The sequence below is a fragment of the Equus caballus genome, chromosome 27 (genome assembly GCF_041296265.1).
Source record: "Equus caballus isolate H_3958 breed thoroughbred chromosome 27, TB-T2T, whole genome shotgun sequence".
Lineage (NCBI taxonomy): Eukaryota > Metazoa > Chordata > Mammalia > Perissodactyla > Equidae > Equus > Equus caballus.
In genome coordinates, this window is record NC_091710.1 from 22,292,509 (window position 1) to 22,311,025 (window position 18,517).

Sequence of the window (18,517 nt, forward strand, 5' to 3'; positions counted from 1 at the left end):
TTTGTTTCAATCCTGTTTTCCCTTGCCTTGAAGAAGCTCTTTAGTCTGATGAAGTCCCATTTGTTTATTCTTTCTATTGTTTCCATTGTCTGAGAAGACATGGTGTCCAAAAAGATCCTTTTGATACTGATGTCAAAGAGTGTTCTGCCTATATTTTCTTCTAGAAGGCTTATGATTTCAGGTCTTACCTTTAGGTCTTTGATCCATTTTGAGTTTATTTTTGTGAATGGTGAAAAAGAATAGTCAATTTTCATAAAAATATAGAACGCTTTGCAAATTTGCGTGTCATCCTTGTGCAGGGGCCATACTAATCTTCTCTGTATCGTTCCGATTTTGGTATATGTGCTGCCGAAGCGAGCACTCAAAATAGCATTTTTAAAGCACCTGCCTGTCCCAAGAGATAAGCTAAGTATTTCACATCATTTCTCCTTTCCCCACTTTTTCCTCCTCTTTTTCCTCCTCTTCCTGCTCTTCCCTCTCCTCCCTCTTCCCTGCTTCTTCATCTTTGCCTTTGTCTTCATCTTCTAACTCACTAAATCCTTAACCATTAGGCCACTCCTTGGTTGAAAGCACACTAATGGTTTTCCATCTTGTTCCATAAAAGCCTAAGTCTGCACAATGGCCTACAAGGCCTCACACATACCTGGACCTTCTTGCCTCCAGTTAGCTCTTTGCCCTCTCCCGGCTTCTCACCTGTCTGCCTTTGGCTCCAGCCACGTGGACCTCTTTGCTCCTCCTTGGAGACCTCACGAGAGTTCTTACCTCAGCTCTTGTACTTGTTGATCCCTCTGCCTGCTCTTCCCCTAACAACCACACACCAACTGGCAGTTTCTCTGACCATGCTTAAAAGCTGCAGCTTCTGTTCCCACATCCTCCATGTCCCGGCCCTGCTTTATTTTGCCTCGTAGTCCTTATTGCCTCCCATCATACCGTATAGTTTACTTATTCTCATTCATTGCCAGTTTCTCCTTGCTAAAATATAAGGCATAGATTTTTGCCACTTTGATTTCCTACTGTGGCCTCTGCACATTACAACAGTGTCTGCTTTAATGGGACTAATATTAGTATTCCCATTCTCAGATGAGGTGACTGGGCTGTGAAAACTGAAATAATTTCCCCAAGTCACATCCTCGGTAAACAGCAAGGCTTCAGTTCAAATCCAGATCCATGTGGCCCAAGATCCACGTCCTTTTCACCCCGGTGGTTTCCTTCTTTTCCAAATAGCCAGGTCAATACTCTCCTACAATCAGGGGGTGGCTGCTAAATGGGAAATGACTGAATTTTGGTCAGGGAGTCAGATCGTGAGACCTGTGTGAGAGGCCAAGGAGGAAAGAAACAACATCAACGAGAGAACAGTGGGGGTTCTGTATGCTCACAGGAGTTAAATGCCCGGTGCTTCAGGAGATCCCTGGAAACCTTCTTCGCAACCCCCAGGCCGGATCCCGCACACGCAGACTGTGGGAAAACTGGCACCACACGCGAGCCAGCCACGGGTTCCATTTAGATTGCATGCACAGATGTCTAATTGGAGCTTGCTGTTTATTAACATACGCTGCTTTGCCGTTCAGAAACGGGAGTTAATCAAAATGTTGCAAATGATGCACCTTGAGAAATGGCACTCCTTATCATGATTGCATCTCCATATTTTTTCCACGTTAGGTGTGTGTGTGAAATGCTTTTAAAAATTCTGCTCAACTCAGATCAGGCCCTGGTCTGGGATCTGTCTGAGTCTGTTCAGAGGGTCTGGCAGAATTGGCGTGGAGCCATCTTTCAGTGCAGCTTTATACGCCGCACAAACCTAGACTTGTGTAGCAGTCGGTTAGGAGCAGAGCACTTCCTGGCCCTTACAGCTCACGTGGAGCCTCGGAGAGCCCCGGCTCCCCTTCTCCCTTGCCCTCTCTGTTAGTTACCAAGGAGTAAAGGTCACAGGCTAGAAGCAGATAATTATGCTACCTCAGGAATCGCTGCTTCCCTCTGAGGACCACTGGAATGTAATTCATTTCTTCAATCTTTCTTCTCAAGTATTAACAAAGTCAACAAAAAAAGGATTTTCTTTCCCACCAGTTCTTGCCAGCACTGGATGAGAGCAGTCAGCATGAATTTTAATGAATGTCTGTTTTTCAGTCCTGAATTTTCCATAATCAATTTCTTTTTATTTATTAATTGAAAGCGAAAGTGTATAGAGTTTGAGAATTGATGGATCTTGGCGCCTTGGAGACCACTCAGCCACATTCAGAGTGGAGCTGGCATGTGCTTCTCCATAGAGCCCAAGCTTATGTAAGAGGTACATTGGAAGACGATTTTCTCCTGTTAAAATGATTCATCCCATGGTTCTTTAAATGGGTCAGCTAGTGCTGTAAATTAATTTACACAAAAGAGAGTCAAATTCTCTACTTTTTTTCAGAAGCAAATCTATAGAGGAGGGGAGATGCACACGGGCGGGTTCTCCTGATGTTGACCATGCTTCTCACTGGGCCTCAGGGTTCAGCTCTGCTGTTTCTCTCTTGCTGCTCTACCCCACTTACCTTTTTGAGGTGTGTGAAGAAGGTCCCGATTCGAGGGGCATGCCCACCTGGGTGACTCATTGCTTTGGCCCTGAGACTTCTCCTGTGATCAGAAGAGCCCTGTGGTGATGGCATTTGAAGAGGGACACGTAGGATGTTTCTGCTAGATTTAGCATGGGGCTGTCGGTGTTTCAGGGGACTACTGGGATCATGGCAGATCATTCTTGGATTGCTGTTCTCCTACCTGATACACCATAATAACACTTTTCTCCCATTTACTGACAACATTAGTTTTCTTGGGCTGCCATAACAAAGTGCCACAAACTAAATGGCTTAAACAGCAGAAATTTATTGTCTTATAGTTCTGGAGGCTAGAATTCTGAGATCAAGGTGTTGGCAAGGCCGTGCTCTGTCTGAAGGTGCTAGGGGAGGATGCGTTCCAGGCCTTTCTCCTAACTTCTGCTGGTTCCTTGGCTGGTGGCAGCAGACCTCCAATATTCACACAGCATTCTCCCCATATGCATCTCCTTGTGTTCAGATTTCTCCTTTTTATAAGGACACTGATCATATTGGATTAGAGGCCACCCCACTGCAGTGTGACCTCATCTTAGCTAGTTACATCTGCAATAACTCTATTTCCAAATGAGTTCACATTCTGAGGTACTGGAGGTTAGAACTTCAACATATGAATTGCAAGGAGGGGACACAATTCAGTTCATAACACTGAACATTAGGTAACTATTATTGCTAAATAAATTACCCCTAAACTTTGTGCTGTAAGGGAGGAAGACATTTTCTCTACCCGCTCTGGGTCCTTCTGGATGAACAACGAGTTAAATTCACATGAGACAGAATAACAGGAGAAAATTCAACAAAGCTTTATAACATGTATACATGGGAGAGGCTCAGGCAACCTGAGCAACTCACCAAAGTGGCAGAAGTTCTCCCCTTAAACACTACCTTCAGCTAAAAGCAAAGGAGGATGTTGGGGGCGGGGGGCGGGAGGGCCAGTTATGGAGATCACCAGACAAGTACAGTAAACAAGAGTCAGGTTATTATGCAGATTTAAGTCCTTGCCTTCCACGTTGATAAGAGCTTCTAGAGATAAGGTCAGACCCCTTCTTCCTGGTACAGAGAGGGAGACACCTTTATAGATGGAGATTTCCTTTACAAATGTAAATGTCTCTTACAAAGGGTAAGTAAATTCTACTTTTCAGAGTTTCTTTCCTGTCTGCAGTTTTTAAAAGTAACCAGCCTGAAATAATCCTCATTCCTAAAAGACATATCTTGGGGTAGCCAATTCCAGTCCCCCACAGTGCCTTAAAATGACATTTATTATCTCACAGTGACTCTGGGCCAAGAATCCAGGCCTGGCGTAACTGGGCTCTCGGGCTCTGCGTTTCTCCTAAGGCTCCAGTCAAGGCTGCAGTAGAGGTGAACCTGCTTGGAATCTCACTCAAGAAGTTGTTGGCAGGATCTGGTTCCTTGTGAGATGTTAGAATGAGAATCTCCATTCCTCAATAAATACTGACCACAGGCATTTCTGGGCATAGGCAGCTCGCCACGATCTGAGCAAGCAAGAGAGCAAGAGAGTGTGGGAAGAAGATGGAAATCACAGTCTTTTATAACCTAATCTTGCAAAAAAACTGTTCATACTCTATTTGTTAGAAACAAGTCACCAGATCCAGGCACACTCAAGGGGAGGGGATCATGCCAGGATGCAGGGACCTTTGGAAGCCTCTTCAGAGACTGCTTACCTTGGTCTGCCCTCTGAGTCCTCCTTCCTTTTTCATGAAAGCTAGCACATACTTGCACCCAAGTGGTTTGGTTGGCCTGCTTGTTGCCAGTAGAATTTCTGGAGTCTATTGGTCTCTTTTCATTGTGTACTGCTTCTACGTCTTTCATTCCAAAATGGTAGTGTTTCAGCTGATACCATCTTCTCAAAACCTCTGTAGGATTTCTGTGAATGTTATTGGGGTTCACTGTACTAAAAATAAGTCACATCCACAAATCTCTTTGAGGAAAGCTTTTCTCTAGCTTTGGATCCTGTTGAAAAAGCTGAGAGACATGCCCTTTCACTTCCTGGAGGCCCTATTTTTCCTTTGAGACAACCTATAAGGCACACCCTTAATCTCTTTTAAGACCCTGTGTGGGACCCAGTAACTGTCTGATCATTTGATCTCTTGGAAGTCTTAATCAAGGGTTATGTAGTCTCATTTAGCTTTATCTCTAGACCACATTTTCTTGACAGTACTTGGAAGCCATTTCTTAATTTTAGCCTCTTTTGCTGTCCAGAGAGGCTGAGGATGTTCAAAATCATCAAGTCTTGGTTCCTTCTTATTTAATAGTTCTTCCTGCAATTTGTCACTCTTGCAGTTTACTATAAGCAGCCAGAAGCAGCCAGATGGCACCTTCAACATGGCTTGACAATCTCCTCAGCCAGATCCCCAAGTTCATTACTGCCGGTCAAGAACACGTTTTGAAAGGGAAAATATATTTTAACTGCCCCTCCCCTGCAGAAATGCAAATCATCCCTGTGGCATCTCCCTGCCCTTCCGTCCCCGTCACCACCGGCTTCATTGCCCTTTGCAGTTCTCGACTACTTAGGCCAAAGTGTCCAGCACCCCCAGCCTGATAAACATCTTGTTTCCAATGGTCAAGTATGTTGGACCCTGTCCTTGGGCGCTTGGAAGTCCTGGTGAAGAGCTTCGCTCTAGCAGCACACCGTGGCTAATGCTGCGGTCGGCTAATGCGTTATTCCCACTATGCTACCTCAATTAAAATGTGTAAAGTAGGCTTTAAGGAGTAGTAAAGTCATATTATTATAGAAAGTTATAATTTGAATAGCTTTTCCAGTAATGGTAAAACACTTACAAAGGGTTTTCATTAACCTAATTGTTCCTTACAAAAGTCTTATGCTCAGATGTCTTATCCCTGGTTTAGTGAATAGAGAAGTTGGGCTCAGAGAGGTTGAGTCATTTTCTGTCAGTCACATGATTTAGATCACATGATTTAGATGGTGTCAAGTGGCACCAGGATTCCAGACTCCACACCAGTGTACCCCACTCTGCACTGCAGATGCCCTGTGGGGACAATATGGAGAGCATAGTTATCGAGTGGAGGATCACAGTGGATTTTTACTAGGATGATTCCTAGATGTGGTTGAATTGTCTCCACACCATTAAGTTTGCCACCACAGACACTAGAAACACTGCTGCCCTTTGTGGTATGTTTTGTTTTGTTTTGTTTTGGTCCAGACTTGGGTGTCCTGGAAGGTGCTGCCCCAGATCACGTCTCCCAGAGACTCTCCATGAGCACCTGCTGGCTTTCTTGATCCTCTTCCTTGGTCTGTCAGCATGTTTATAAGACAGAGTTTGGCTCTGTTTGCAAAATGTGTTGACAGCTTTCAGTAGTGGATTTGGACATCTGTTTAAAGGTTTGGTTGTGTTTGTGGTGGGTGCTGGTTAGCAAATAAACTCTGAGCCCGAAGGGAAGAAAAAAGAAAGGAAAAGAAAGTATAGAATCCTCTCTATCTGTGGATTTCTCATTTTGGAGTTTGTGATAATTTAGACGGGGCTGACAGAAAACTGCTGAACTTGGAATTGAACAACTTAAAGGACTGAGTCTCTCTGTGCTGCAGTGACCTTGGCCCGGCCACAGGATTTCAGCCTGTTGGAGGTGAGAACGCCTAGAGAATGGCTGTGTGCATTTCTTCGTTGATAGATGAGGAAATTGGGGAGATGAAGCTACACTTGCAGTGTAGCCATTTAGTGTAAAGCCAGGCCTAGATCCTAATTTAATGCTCTTTCTGAGTTCTCTTGTTCCATCACATAATGTTTTGGGGTTTTGATAATAATATAATTGTCAAATAATTTGTTACAAAAATTGCATTATCACGTTAGTCCTATTTTTACCACCAGCAGGCCAGCCCGGGTACCAGAGTCCCCTGTGACTCCTCAGTGGCCCATGTGTTGGCAGAGACCCCCAAGTCTCCTCCATTAGCTTCCTGCCCCCCTCCTCTCTATCACAGCCTGGCATCTCCCCTCTGCAACTGGCAACATCCCATCCCACCGTATTTCTCAGTCCCCTTCTCAGCAATCTGCCTCACATGGTATTTGCTTTCAGTTTTTGTCACTTGGATTCCCAGTCCTTCTCTTCCCTCTGACCTCACCAGGCACCCCACCAACACGTGTTTTTGCCAACCTGTTCCTTTGCTTCTTCTGATCATCCTTTAGGGTCAGCTTTTGGGGGGTAGCTTTCTACTCCTATAATTGCTGATCTTTGTATACTAGGAGTCAGCTGGAATTGCTGGCCTCCAGGTATCCAGGTAGTCAAAAGGTGTGTACCCCAGGACATTTGCACATGAGCTGAAGGGGAGTTCAGACATTTCCCCTTTCCTGATCCCTAAGCTTAGAGGCACTGAAATGTTTGAGAGACAGGTACAGATTATTTGAACATAATAGTGGTCAGTCTCTCCATGAATACACCCATTGTTTTTCTTCATTTTATTTTACATTTGGGGGAAATTAACAGATTTTACATGGTTATAGAACTTTCCTTTAAAAAGTATTCTGATTTATATTTCAAAACATCCAATTTCAGGCACTTGATGGCTCTAGATCAGCACTGTCCTGTGATGATGCGAATGTTCTATGTCTGTGCTATACAATCCAGAACCCTCCAGCCACATGTGCCTGTGCAGCAGTTGAAATGTGGCTGGTGTGACTGAGGAGCTCAATTTTCAGTTTGATTTAATTTTAATTATTTTACATTTAAATAGCAATATATGACTACTGGGTACCATAGCAGACGGTGTAGTCTAGATCATTTTAGCCTTTTTTGCAGGAGGGGACATTGTGAACTCGTCCAATATTAGCATTCCCCCCACCCCCACCATCTTTCTGCCACGCTCTGTTGTTTCCCATGATTTCTCACCGGCCCTGGAAACACGGAACCAGAGCTGCCCCTGGGATCTGGAAGGCCTTTCTCACTGCAACACTCTGTCTCTGTTTCTGCCAATTACATAAGACTCATTAATAGTCTTAGCTTAAACAGGAGCCCATGTAGCAGAGTAAATATTAATAATAATAATAGTGAGACAACATTTATTTGCTCCATATGTATGAGGTACATGATATGTCGGTGTATTAACTCATTTAATCTTGACAGCAGCCCTGTGAGGTCTATGCTATTATTGTGTCATCTCCATCTGATGGAGCAGGAAACTAAGATAAATGTCACAGAGCTAGTGAGTGCTGGGTCTGGAATTCGAGATCCAGTATTTGATGGTAGAGCTCATTCTCTGACAACTACTGAGCTGCTTCTGCGATACGCTCCACTACAGAGAAGCTCCCGGCCAGCACTTGAACGGGCTCAGTGCCTGCCCCACGGGGGAGTGGGGTTGGGCTCTGCCCACTAAAACACAGAAGAGGAATCAGGTAGGTTTGCTGCTGCAACACTGCGATGCAAATCTGGCACCAGCTGCCTGGAGCTGGCAAAGACTTCACAAGTTAAGGGCATAGCCCTCCACCTCACTTTAGACTCCAGCAGCAAGCTTTGGGGATTCCCAGGCCCACGCTTCTGATCAAGTGACTACAAATTCCAGGCTTCTCACCACCTCTTCAGATTTGACCTTCATTGGAAGGAATCAGAAAACTCAGGAAAGCGCTGGATTTGTGATTATAGTTTTGTTATAAAGGATAGAAATCAGGACCAGAAAAGACACATAGGGCAAGGTCTGGGAGAGTCCCAAATGCAGAGATTATGGGCCCCCTTCTTGTGGAATCAGGAGGCACCACCACCCTCCCAGCCACATTGATGTGTTCACCAACAAGGGAGCTTAACTGGGCTTCTGTGTCCAGAGTTTTTATTGGGGTTGTGTCGCTCAGGCAGGATCGATTGAATCATTGGCCGTGTGACTGAACTCCATCTCCAGCCCCCTCCCCTCCACAGAGCTTGGGCTAATATCATTTGGCTCAAAACCTCAACCAGCTGATCACATGATTGTTCTTTCCGGCATGGCCAGCCCCCATTCTGAAATTACTGGAGTTTAGAACTGAGTTTTCTAACGTTAAATCACAAGCCCTTTGAATCTATGAGAAGAAGAGTAGAAGAAGAGAAGAATAAAGACACAGGGCCAGCCCCGGTGGCCTGGTGGTTAAGTTTGGTGTGCTCTGCTTCAGAGGCCTTGGTTCAGTGGCCTGGGTGTGGACCTACACCATTCATCAGTGGCCATGCTTTAGTGGTGGCTCACATGCAAAAAGAGAAAGATTTGCAACAGATGTTAGTTCAGGGCAAATCTGCCTTGGCAAAAAAAAACAAAGAAAAGAATAGAGACAGAGACAGAGAAGCTTTGAATACTCAATTGTTGTTCTTCTCTGAAAATGCAGGATGGGAATGGACTTGCCTGGGATAGGACAGGAAATGAGGAATGTGAGTATCCGAGACTTAGGCTTCTTCCCAATGCGGCGATTGATTCCCTTTCTGGTTTCCCTCATGCGCTCACTTGGGGAAGGCTGTGCATCGATTCTGTGTCAGGCCTTATACCAAGCATTGAAAATACAGATATAGAGATGGTCCCATGCTTCTTTGAAGTGGGGATCGACAGTAAACAAAAGATGGCAATATGACCTGGTTAGGGAATCAGTGGAGGGAAGCACTTAGGATGGAACCTGACTAGGATGGAGTCGGGAAAGAGGGAGTCGGGACAGATTTTCTGCAGGAAAAAAAAAAAACAAAAACAGTAGAAGCTGAGGCTCAGAAACAAACAGGGAGCAGCCGGGCCTCCAGTTCTATGAGTGATTGGAAAAGGGGTGCTGGACTTTTTCACTTCAGTCCGGGGGGGTCAGTGGGTCCTGATGATGTCCCACAGCCCAGCACTTTGCAGGCTGCTTGCTCTGTTTGCGTCTGCCTCAGCTGTTGCTAGAACCCCAGTGTAGGAGGGGTGGAGTCCCACGAATAAGGGGCTGGGTGGGCTGGTGCAGGCCTTGGGAATGCGGAGGGTATATGGGTGTGCCAGGGGCTCCATCGAGTTTCTCGTCTGTCAAATGAGGACATTGGACTTCCCTGCATGATCCCTGGGGTTCCTTCTGCTTCTGACATTTCATTATTTTCTGACTTTATGAAAAATGTTCTGCAAAGCAAACGAATAGTGTAAACAAGATTATAAAGAGAATATTTGCCTTCTAAGGGGAATAAATTGTTTTTAAGCACATCAGGAGCATTCATTTGCATATCAACAATGCAAATTCTATATGAGTAGAGGAGGCTTATTTTCTTAGGTGTTCTGGTAAGTTAATTACAAATCATTCTTGTCAATTTCGGTAGTCAACGTGTATTAGGAAGTGACAGGGCTGCATTCATTTTGAGTATTCTGTGCCTTTCAATATTCACAATTTCTTGAATGTTCACAATATCTAACTTTTCTCTTAATTAGCCTGAATTTTCTTAAATTATTTCTTTATTCAGTGGGTTATAAATATACGGGATTTGTTTTTCCAAGAAGGACTTGGAGAAATTCGTCTTGTGTTGCCCAGATGCCCGAGGTGTCAGCTGAACCCCAGCCCGCTTTCAGCCGTCTTGGACTGGCGTAGGACTACCCAACAAAGGAGACAACAATCTGTTAGGACCCAAAGCCCTGCCTGCACTTTTAACTCCCACGTCTTGTGGTCTTTCTGCATCTTTCTCTCCCATCACTTTGAGTGCTTCTCTTCCCTCCTATAATCAGACTACATAGACTTCACTAATAATGAACTCTTTGTGAGTATTTTATTTGTTTAGATAACTCTAGAAGATTTGGGAGTCGTACAGAGATAGCACAGAACAAAGCCATCTTCCTGTTCCAGTCTCTCTTTGCCTCATCCCCTCCTCCCACATTCTCCTCTCTTCTCCCCTTTCTTCCCCAACCCCCTCATTCCCCTGCCATTCACCCTCATCAGAAGCAAAGCACATTTCACTCTTTGTTTTAAGCATAGCAGCTCACTGATCACTTCCTGTAGCTTGGGTATTTTCTGGAGGTTTTGTTCTTTACCCCCAAGTGGCTGCTCAAAATACTCCAAATACATTTTGTTGGGTCAAGATAAATTCAGGAAGGGATGTCTTAAGGAAGCATGCTTCTGTGAAGAGAGTGAGAGAAGCTGGAAAAGTAAAGGGCTGGGGGAGGAGCTCCCCAGCAGAAGGAAGAGACTGTGCGAACCGTAGAAGCACGTGAGAGCATGGTGAGTCCAGAAAGCTCCAGCAATTCTCTGTGATCGGAGCTTAGAGTGATTGGGGGAGTGACTGACACAAAGATAGAGCTGGAGGAGAAGGCAGCGGTCGCATCACAAATGACCTGTGTGTGTTGTATTTTCTCTTGTAAGTGATGGGAACCCAGTGAAGCACCTCAACACACGCCAGGGTGATGAAGCCGCAGAGCTGGTTGCAAAGATCCAGATAGAAGGCCGGTGCCATGGCAAGGGCCTGGAATAGGGCATGGGCAGGCGATGCAGAGGAACGGACATATTAGGAATGAAATAGGAAGCTAGTAAGATTTGTGGTTGATTGGGTGATGGGGCGAGGCAGAACAGGAACAAGCTTGGGAGAGCACTGCATATCTGCCTTGAATTCTCATTTGCCAAGTTAGGGAATGCATGAAAAGGAAGAATAGAAACTGGGAGATGTTCAATTTTAGAAATATAATTTAATTTGGTTTATCACTGTACTATCTTAATAAATTGGGCAAAGGTGACAAGTCCTTGGGTGATTTCCATGGCACATCTCAGGCAGTAAGTTTAGAGCAAGTTCAAAGTCGTGACTGTTTAGCAACATGTTTGTGGAAAAGGTCTGGGACATAACTCCTCATCTAACACATTCTGGCCGTATCATTTCACGTATGTCATGGTTCACAATTGCGTTTTTCATGTCACTGTAAACTTTCTCCCTGGCTGTCAGAAACTGGACTTGATAAAGGCTGACGAGATTCTGCTTTGTGTTTTAATTGGTTAATTGAAGTGTTTAAATTCAGCATGGGACAAATCAATCACTAAATTTTTCTCTCGTCACCACCTTCAAACACACTTGGTCAGAATGCTTTCTCCGCGCCTCTCCCTCACCTTGATGATCATCTCAGGAAGGCCATACACACTACTGGTCCTTTTCACTGATGAGACCAGTTTAATTTCAGTACTTAAGACTCCTCGCCAGGTGTTAAGAAGTCTTTACCATGAGACTACTACTCGTCTACCTAATCTTTCTATCTCGTACCCAGATTCCAAGCATCTCCCTCTTCTGGATTCAGGTCAGAACAGTGACAGGGGCGACTAGTGGAAAGGGAAGCTTTTTTGCTTAACTAGTCCTGGAGAAGTGATTTGCATCCGGTTTGGGATCTTGGCATGCAGGATGGTGCTGCAAGGCCGTCATGTCATGTCCCTCTGTATGACAGGAGCTCCGACAGGGGCTGGAGCTCACAGAAATTCAGCGTAGCCTCACGATACCTTGAAACGGAAACTTCTCCTTTTGGAAGGCAGAGGTACCCCTTCCACAGTTTTTCTAACTGCATTCCAAGACCCCAAGTAAAGTGCCTAGTAGCCTTCAGTTCCAGTGTTTTCTTCTTTAGAAAGCAAAACAGAAACTGTGTTGTCGTCATTTTTATGATGATGTATGTCGAAAATAAAATGAACTCTATGAGTATGATTGGTATGTATACAGCGCAATCGAAATTGTCTCTTCAAGTCGAATCAAATTTAAGACTCTCTGAGAACAAAGACTGTCCCTCACCACAAATGGAAACTATGTAATGAATTCTTTTTTCCCCCATGCCTTTCTTCAATTTTCTATTTAAAGAAATTTCTGCAAATACATGAATTATGCAACTTATCTCTCAGATGAAAAAGAATTTTCTTCTTGGATTGAATGGCCCCATATTTATTAATAGCAGTAAAATTTTCCATGTTCTTTTGTATCAGATGGGATGCTAACTAAAATATGACGGAGCCTCTCCAGCCATAATAACAGTAACAGATGAATAATTGTAAAAGCTGTATGGAATTGAAAGGCATTTTAATTTGTCATTACTTCTATGTGTTCAGAAAGGATTTGAATAATTATACTGACTATAAAAAGGAATAATGTGATATTTTTTCCTTATTATGGGATTAATTTCTTAATATACCACTTTTACTATAAGTTTAAAAACTAAACAACTTTCTTCTAGTTTCCTCTAACGATTTAATCATGACAGAAGACTGCTCAGCTGCATATGTTTGGTCTTCTTCCTATTACATGGGGATACTGCACTTCAAACTCATTTTAATTTGAAAAGTGTTCATCTTTGCAGTTTATAAAAATGAGATTACCCTTGTTTGCTCAGTGAGAACTTCCAACATTTATGTCACATTAATTCATGAAGATGACAACGACTGTAGAATTTCCTTAGGTCATGACCGAGCGCTAGAAGAAATGGAATATGAGATTCTAAAACAGGATTTTTCTTTTTATAACAACTATTAAAAAGTGGCTGTGGTTACCAGGGTCACTCCAAGGAAAAATTTCAAAGCTATTTACAAAACAATGCCTGTAGTCTCCATTTTCTTTTGGGCTGCATTATATTGTCAACATTCACATTCTTATCTATATCCTAAGAATATTCCATGACAGCACTTTTTGTGGAAAATAAAATTTCAAGATACGCTGTGTTTCTAGGCAAGTAATAGAATTTTTCTGTGTAGGTTGTGAATTTTCGTTTACTGGACTTCCATTGAAATATTTAGATCTTAGTGATGAGGGAGATGAAAATCTACGCAAGGATTCTTACCTGCTCCACCACTTTTGCCACCCTCCGCACAAAAGATAGCTTTAGGGTTAATAGTTGACTACTGGAAGATACTGTTTTGGCAGCCTCATTGCAGCCAGAGGACATCTTCAATAGCGTGAGAGAAATCCCCTGCACGTAGTGTCAACAAGCTCTTTGCCTGCTGATTTTGAGCTTTTTCAGGTTCAACTGCACCCATTAACATCAGCTCTATGATGTTGTGCCATTACCTTAGCCAATTTAAGCCTCAGTATTCCCACCTTTAGAATAGGGAGAAATGACATCCACTTTAAAGGTGGTTGTCGAGATTAAATTATAATGTAAAATAAATGTGAAATTCTTGCACCTGATAGGCATGCCACAAATGGTAGTATCTTCTTACCAGAAAGCAAAAACAAAACTAAAAACTCTATAAAAATTAGTTATGTATTTGATTTAAATCTATACTTTTTGAGAGCAAAACCAGAAGCAATTTTTCCTACTTATCCAACAGAAAAAAATTCGGAGTGAATTGAGATTGAGGTTTGTAATAATTTGAAATCTAAATGCTATAATTTTGTTTTCCTCTCCTAACAAGAATGTTCAAATGTAGTTATACCTGAAACCTAAAGATGGGTCTACGCAGTACGCCATAAATAAAAATCAACTTGTTACTTTCATTTTAAGAACTTTCAGAGTGAATTTAGTGTCTGGATTGACAGGATAGAGACATATATCTCCTTCTACATACACGGAGATGACATTGGTAATTGAGTTATTATATACACAGGTTATTTAGAACTTAAAAGATTCATCATATAAATTCAGCTTTATTTTAATTTGATGGCTAACGCGATGTGGGAGGTGGGGAGAGATTGAGTGAGTGAGAGAGAGAGAGATTGGAATGTATAACTATGAAGAAGGTAAGACTGTTCCCTTCTCTCTTATAGCCTGAAGAATAAGTAGTGAAAACATCAATCAAGAAATGAGAAAAATTGTCGGGATTTCTCTGCTGAGGAGAATTGCTTGTCAACCACCAGAGGAGGATTCTTTCGTGAACAATGAACATTTCTTATGACGATTCACAGATTAACATATGACTAACTTTAGTTTTGGAGAGTGAATGAGCTTTCTTTCTTTCTTTTTTTTAATTTTGTGGTAAGTTATGATATTTGGATGGATTTTTTAATTTCTTTCCTGATAATACATTAGCACATGTTCTAAATTATAATCCTATAGCAAATAGTGGGAGCATTATTCAAACTTAAAGACAGTGGGAAAATCTAAATTTCCAATTTATTCTAGATTTCTTCAACATATAATTATTCTATTAAATCCTTGATGATTGAGATGTAAACCACTTCTATCAAGAAAAAAACATTATTTTTTCATCATATTGAACCTGATTGGTGGCAACATGCACAGAACCAGAACAAATCACTATTAGTAGAAGATACGTAATGAACACAAACACTGGTCCTTCTCATTTCACCTTCAAAAATGTGAGCCAGATTTGCCATCTGAACAAGGAGCATGAAGAGCGTGAATAAAGGAAGAACCCTCATCTTTTTTTTCTGATCATTCAAAGAACAGTTTCTCAAGGTTAAGCCAAGTCCTCTTCACAAGCTGCCAAAATAATCACTTAGGAAAAGAATTAGTTTGCCTGCATGATGATCCTCTTAGGCAAAAATGTCTTAGCAGCTGTTGACCTTGATGAAATGTTTTCCCAAAGGCATCCAAAAGAAGAGTTATAAACCCCAGAATGAGAGGGAAAGAAATGAATATTTCTTATGAAGTTGGGCTGAGTTGTGAGCTTTAACGTGGGGTACTGATAAATGAAAAGAAGTGAGTAAGTTCTGAAGAAATGACAGCCTTGGGTGTGGTGAGGTTCCCTGGTCCTCTGTTTCTCGCTGAGCCAAGATTCCATCACTTTGGAAAGAATGCCCCTGGCCAGTATGGCAGACTGGAAAACTGTTGCTCTCTGATGGGGAAGGTCTCTGAGCGTAACTCATACAGCTCTTTCTCTGGGTGTAATTCTTCTCCATCCTGGCTGGAGTTGCTGTCCTGCAGGTGGGCTGCAGAGACGGATAGTTGGCTTCTATTCATGATGCTTCTCAGTGCTCTGACTGGGGTGGCCCTTTGTACGTTGGGACCACAGGCAATCGATCTCCTGGTGTCAGGATTTTCTGAACGTCTATTGTTTTTCCACAGAGAGCTAAGGTGGTTGCAACTCAGTGAGCAACAAGTGAAATGACTTCGCAATTCATGGTGGTGTTATTAAGGTGTTTGAAATTTGGCACCGTTCCCTTGACAAGGGCCCACTCAGGAGGGACCATGGTTGCCCGTGTCTGTGCCTGCAGAGAGAAGCAGCCACACCAACCACCTGCTGTCCCGTGGGAAGGAAGAAGGGTTTGATGGGAAGGAATCTATTTTGCTGTTTTGGAAAGCACACAATGGAGCTGCAAACCTCCAGTGATGACTTTTCTTCGAATGTGTAAAATAAGGCTTTATTTGTCAATTCTGCTGTAAAATAAGCACTGTCCAAGTAAAAAAAAGAAAAGAAAATCTTTGTTTCTGTTTGTGTTTAGTGAGTGAGCTCATACTCTCAAGTGTTTTTGGTTTTTTTAATAACCTGATATAGACGAGCCTATGAGCATAGATCTCACTTTACAGAGAGGCTATGCCAAGCCTTCATAGAGAAGCTTCCAGATATAATAATCAGATCATTTCAGAATTCTTCATCTAAATACCATTACTCCTTGGCAACCTGTCAAGTGAAAGTGAACACCCTCCCAGAGGTTTTCTGTGTCTGTTTCCAAATTCTTTATTTTTGCCCATGCAGATAATTATCATCCCAGTGTTCTGTGGAGGTGACATATTCAGCTATAAACAAGAAGAGCCTGTGAATGTTGCCGATGTGTGGGGAAGTCTTAAGTGGAAACATCCCTACTTGGGAAGCTGGTTATTTGCTGTTGTTTCTGTGCTTTTTTTTTTTGGTATGGTTATGTTTGTTTAATTCGGTCATGTCTTACATTCTAATTTTGTTATGAACGAATGGGAGTGAGATATAAGGTAAATATTTTCAAATAACCAAATTAATTCCTGCGGCGAGGAAGAGACCCACACGGACCTGGGCTCGTGGAACTGCTCTGGTCGGACCACCTGGTTGCAGCGGAGATTCCAGGAGAGACAAGAACGAGTCCAGAAATTTCCTGTAAAATCTCAATTCAGAGGAACTAGGGGAGAACCCCATCTATTTGAAAGAGTGAGACTATCCAAATATCAATATCTGAAGCACTTTCACTATTCCAGAGTACTTGTAGTAATGTCCACTACATTAACCAATTACTGCCCATTTGAAGTTTTACCCAATGAGGGAAAAATAATTCAAAATGAACATAACACAGAAGCCTGATAGCATCCTTATATTTTACTCTCAATTTCTATATTTAAAAGGATACTTGCAAAATGGTTGAAATAGTCTATGTCTTCTCATAGAATTAAAATACTCCTACAGTCCCAGTTACCCAATTCACTTCCTTTGCAAAGAGCTTTTCTCCTTTAAGTACAGAGGTAAGCTTCAGGCCAGCACCAGTGCCAGTGGCCACAAATGCCATGGTCATAAAACCCAAATTAATGAGCTTTCATTATCATAGTCCCCCCAGCCCAGGGCACTAATAAATATGATCATAAAGCAATCTGCTAAGTAGAGAGGACTACAGTGAGCCCTTTTGCTGATAAAAGTAGTAATAAAACTCATCTGCACTGCTTAACTACAAAGACCAATAGGATTTGTTTTTCATTTGCCTTTTAGATGACACAGAAACATAAATTAAAATTGCAAGAGCCTTTATACCTTTCTACCGAGGTGAGGTTATTGGACCAATCAGACCAACGAGATGGATGGAAGATGCTAATACTCCCCCAGGGAAATTTGAGCCCTGGGCGGGGGAGGGTTACACCTCTTCCATCATGGATCTTTGAGGTCTTTCTGAGCACAGCATATTAGAATGCCAAAACAATAACCTTTCTAAACTGTCGAGTAATAAAATAACTACCCTCTCTACATTCCATCCCAGCTAAATGTTCATTGTTCATTTGACCACCTTGTACAAAGAATTGATTGTTACTCTTTTGTGACCAGAATGAGAAGAATCTAATCAATATATTGTTGTGGGAACAGGTTTTATTCTTTTTCTGCTTCTTACCTAATTTATTTATACTCAAGTCATGCTAAACTACCTCATAGGTGTGTGGTGTGGATTAGCTACTTAATAAATGTCAAGTGCTTAAAAATATAAATCTCTCTATAAATGCTGCCTTAGTTTGTGTCTAGTTTAAGATATGCATGCCAAATTAACCATCTGGATATTTCATTGTAATATTCTTGTTGATAAATTTGGCTTTAAATTTAATCTCTCGATGTGAAATGAAAATCCTGAGAGGCCCAGCATAGATTGAGAGCATCAAACTCAAGTCTGACAAAGGTGGTACCTGAGAAACAAAAAGCAGCTAGAAGCAAAAGCACATGTTTTCTTAAGCAGATGGTAAAGCAGATATTCTCAAAGCTGGAGGGCGGGGCGTGGGGCGCCGGGGGTGGGGTCAACACTGGCTTTAAAGCATGTGTTAAGTAGTTTTGTACTGTAATAATTAAAATGCCAAAAATTGTCAATAATTTATATTTAAAAATTAATTAGAGTGGGTTTAAGGCTGTGCCTATGATATAACCCTTAACTCCTTCACATGTTGGCAAAGATAGAGGGGATAGGCGTAGCCAGTCCATATATTTCTGAACACCTGCAAGAGAGGTTGTGCAGATGGACACCCACCTTTGTTTATGTCTTCCTAGAAAAATGTTGAACACTGTTTTTGTTGTTGTTGTTGTTGTTGTTTTTAAAGAATATAGCCTAAAGAGAAAGGACAGGAATTAATATCTAACAGTTTCTTAGTAATGTCATTTGAAGGCTCTATGGCAACTAGTTAAAAAATAATTTTACCGCTGGCTCTACTTTGCTGCCATTTTTTCTCTTATGATTAATTACTCCTTAGTCAGTATTCTGAGTAGCAGTTTTATTTGCTAATTTCAAAAGACTCAACTTAATTAGCAATTCATTCTGACCTTTAAAAACAACATTCTATAATCTTCAAATTATATGAGTGAAGGAAAAAAATCTACCACAAACTACTGTTACATGCCAAAATTTCACATCATCTGTGGTTGTTTTTGAGCTCCAGGCTTGACCCTCAT

At 42.1% G+C, this 18,517-nt stretch overlaps 1 protein-coding gene and 1 non-coding gene across 5 annotated transcripts in view; one reads left to right on the plus strand and one right to left on the minus strand.

Moving 5' to 3' along the window:
- Positions 1–17,571, plus strand: part of ZMAT4 (zinc finger matrin-type 4) — a 321,138-nt gene extending 303,567 nt beyond the window's left edge. For 3 of the 4 annotated variants that reach the window (XM_001490204.5, XM_070253544.1, XM_023630755.2), the window contains exon 7: positions 14,220–17,571. In XM_001490204.5, coding sequence (XP_001490254.2) covers positions 14,220–14,235 — 16 coding nt within the window. In that variant the 3' untranslated portion in view covers positions 14,236–17,571. The remainder of the gene's footprint in view (positions 1–14,219) is intronic. The other variant, XM_070253545.1, reaches the window with a different exon arrangement.
- On the minus strand, positions 255–361 carry LOC111770982 (U6 spliceosomal RNA). The gene has a single exon (XR_002804483.1). It is a non-coding gene; the product is annotated as a U6 spliceosomal RNA (small nuclear RNA).
- Positions 17,572–18,517: the final 946 nt, after the last annotated feature.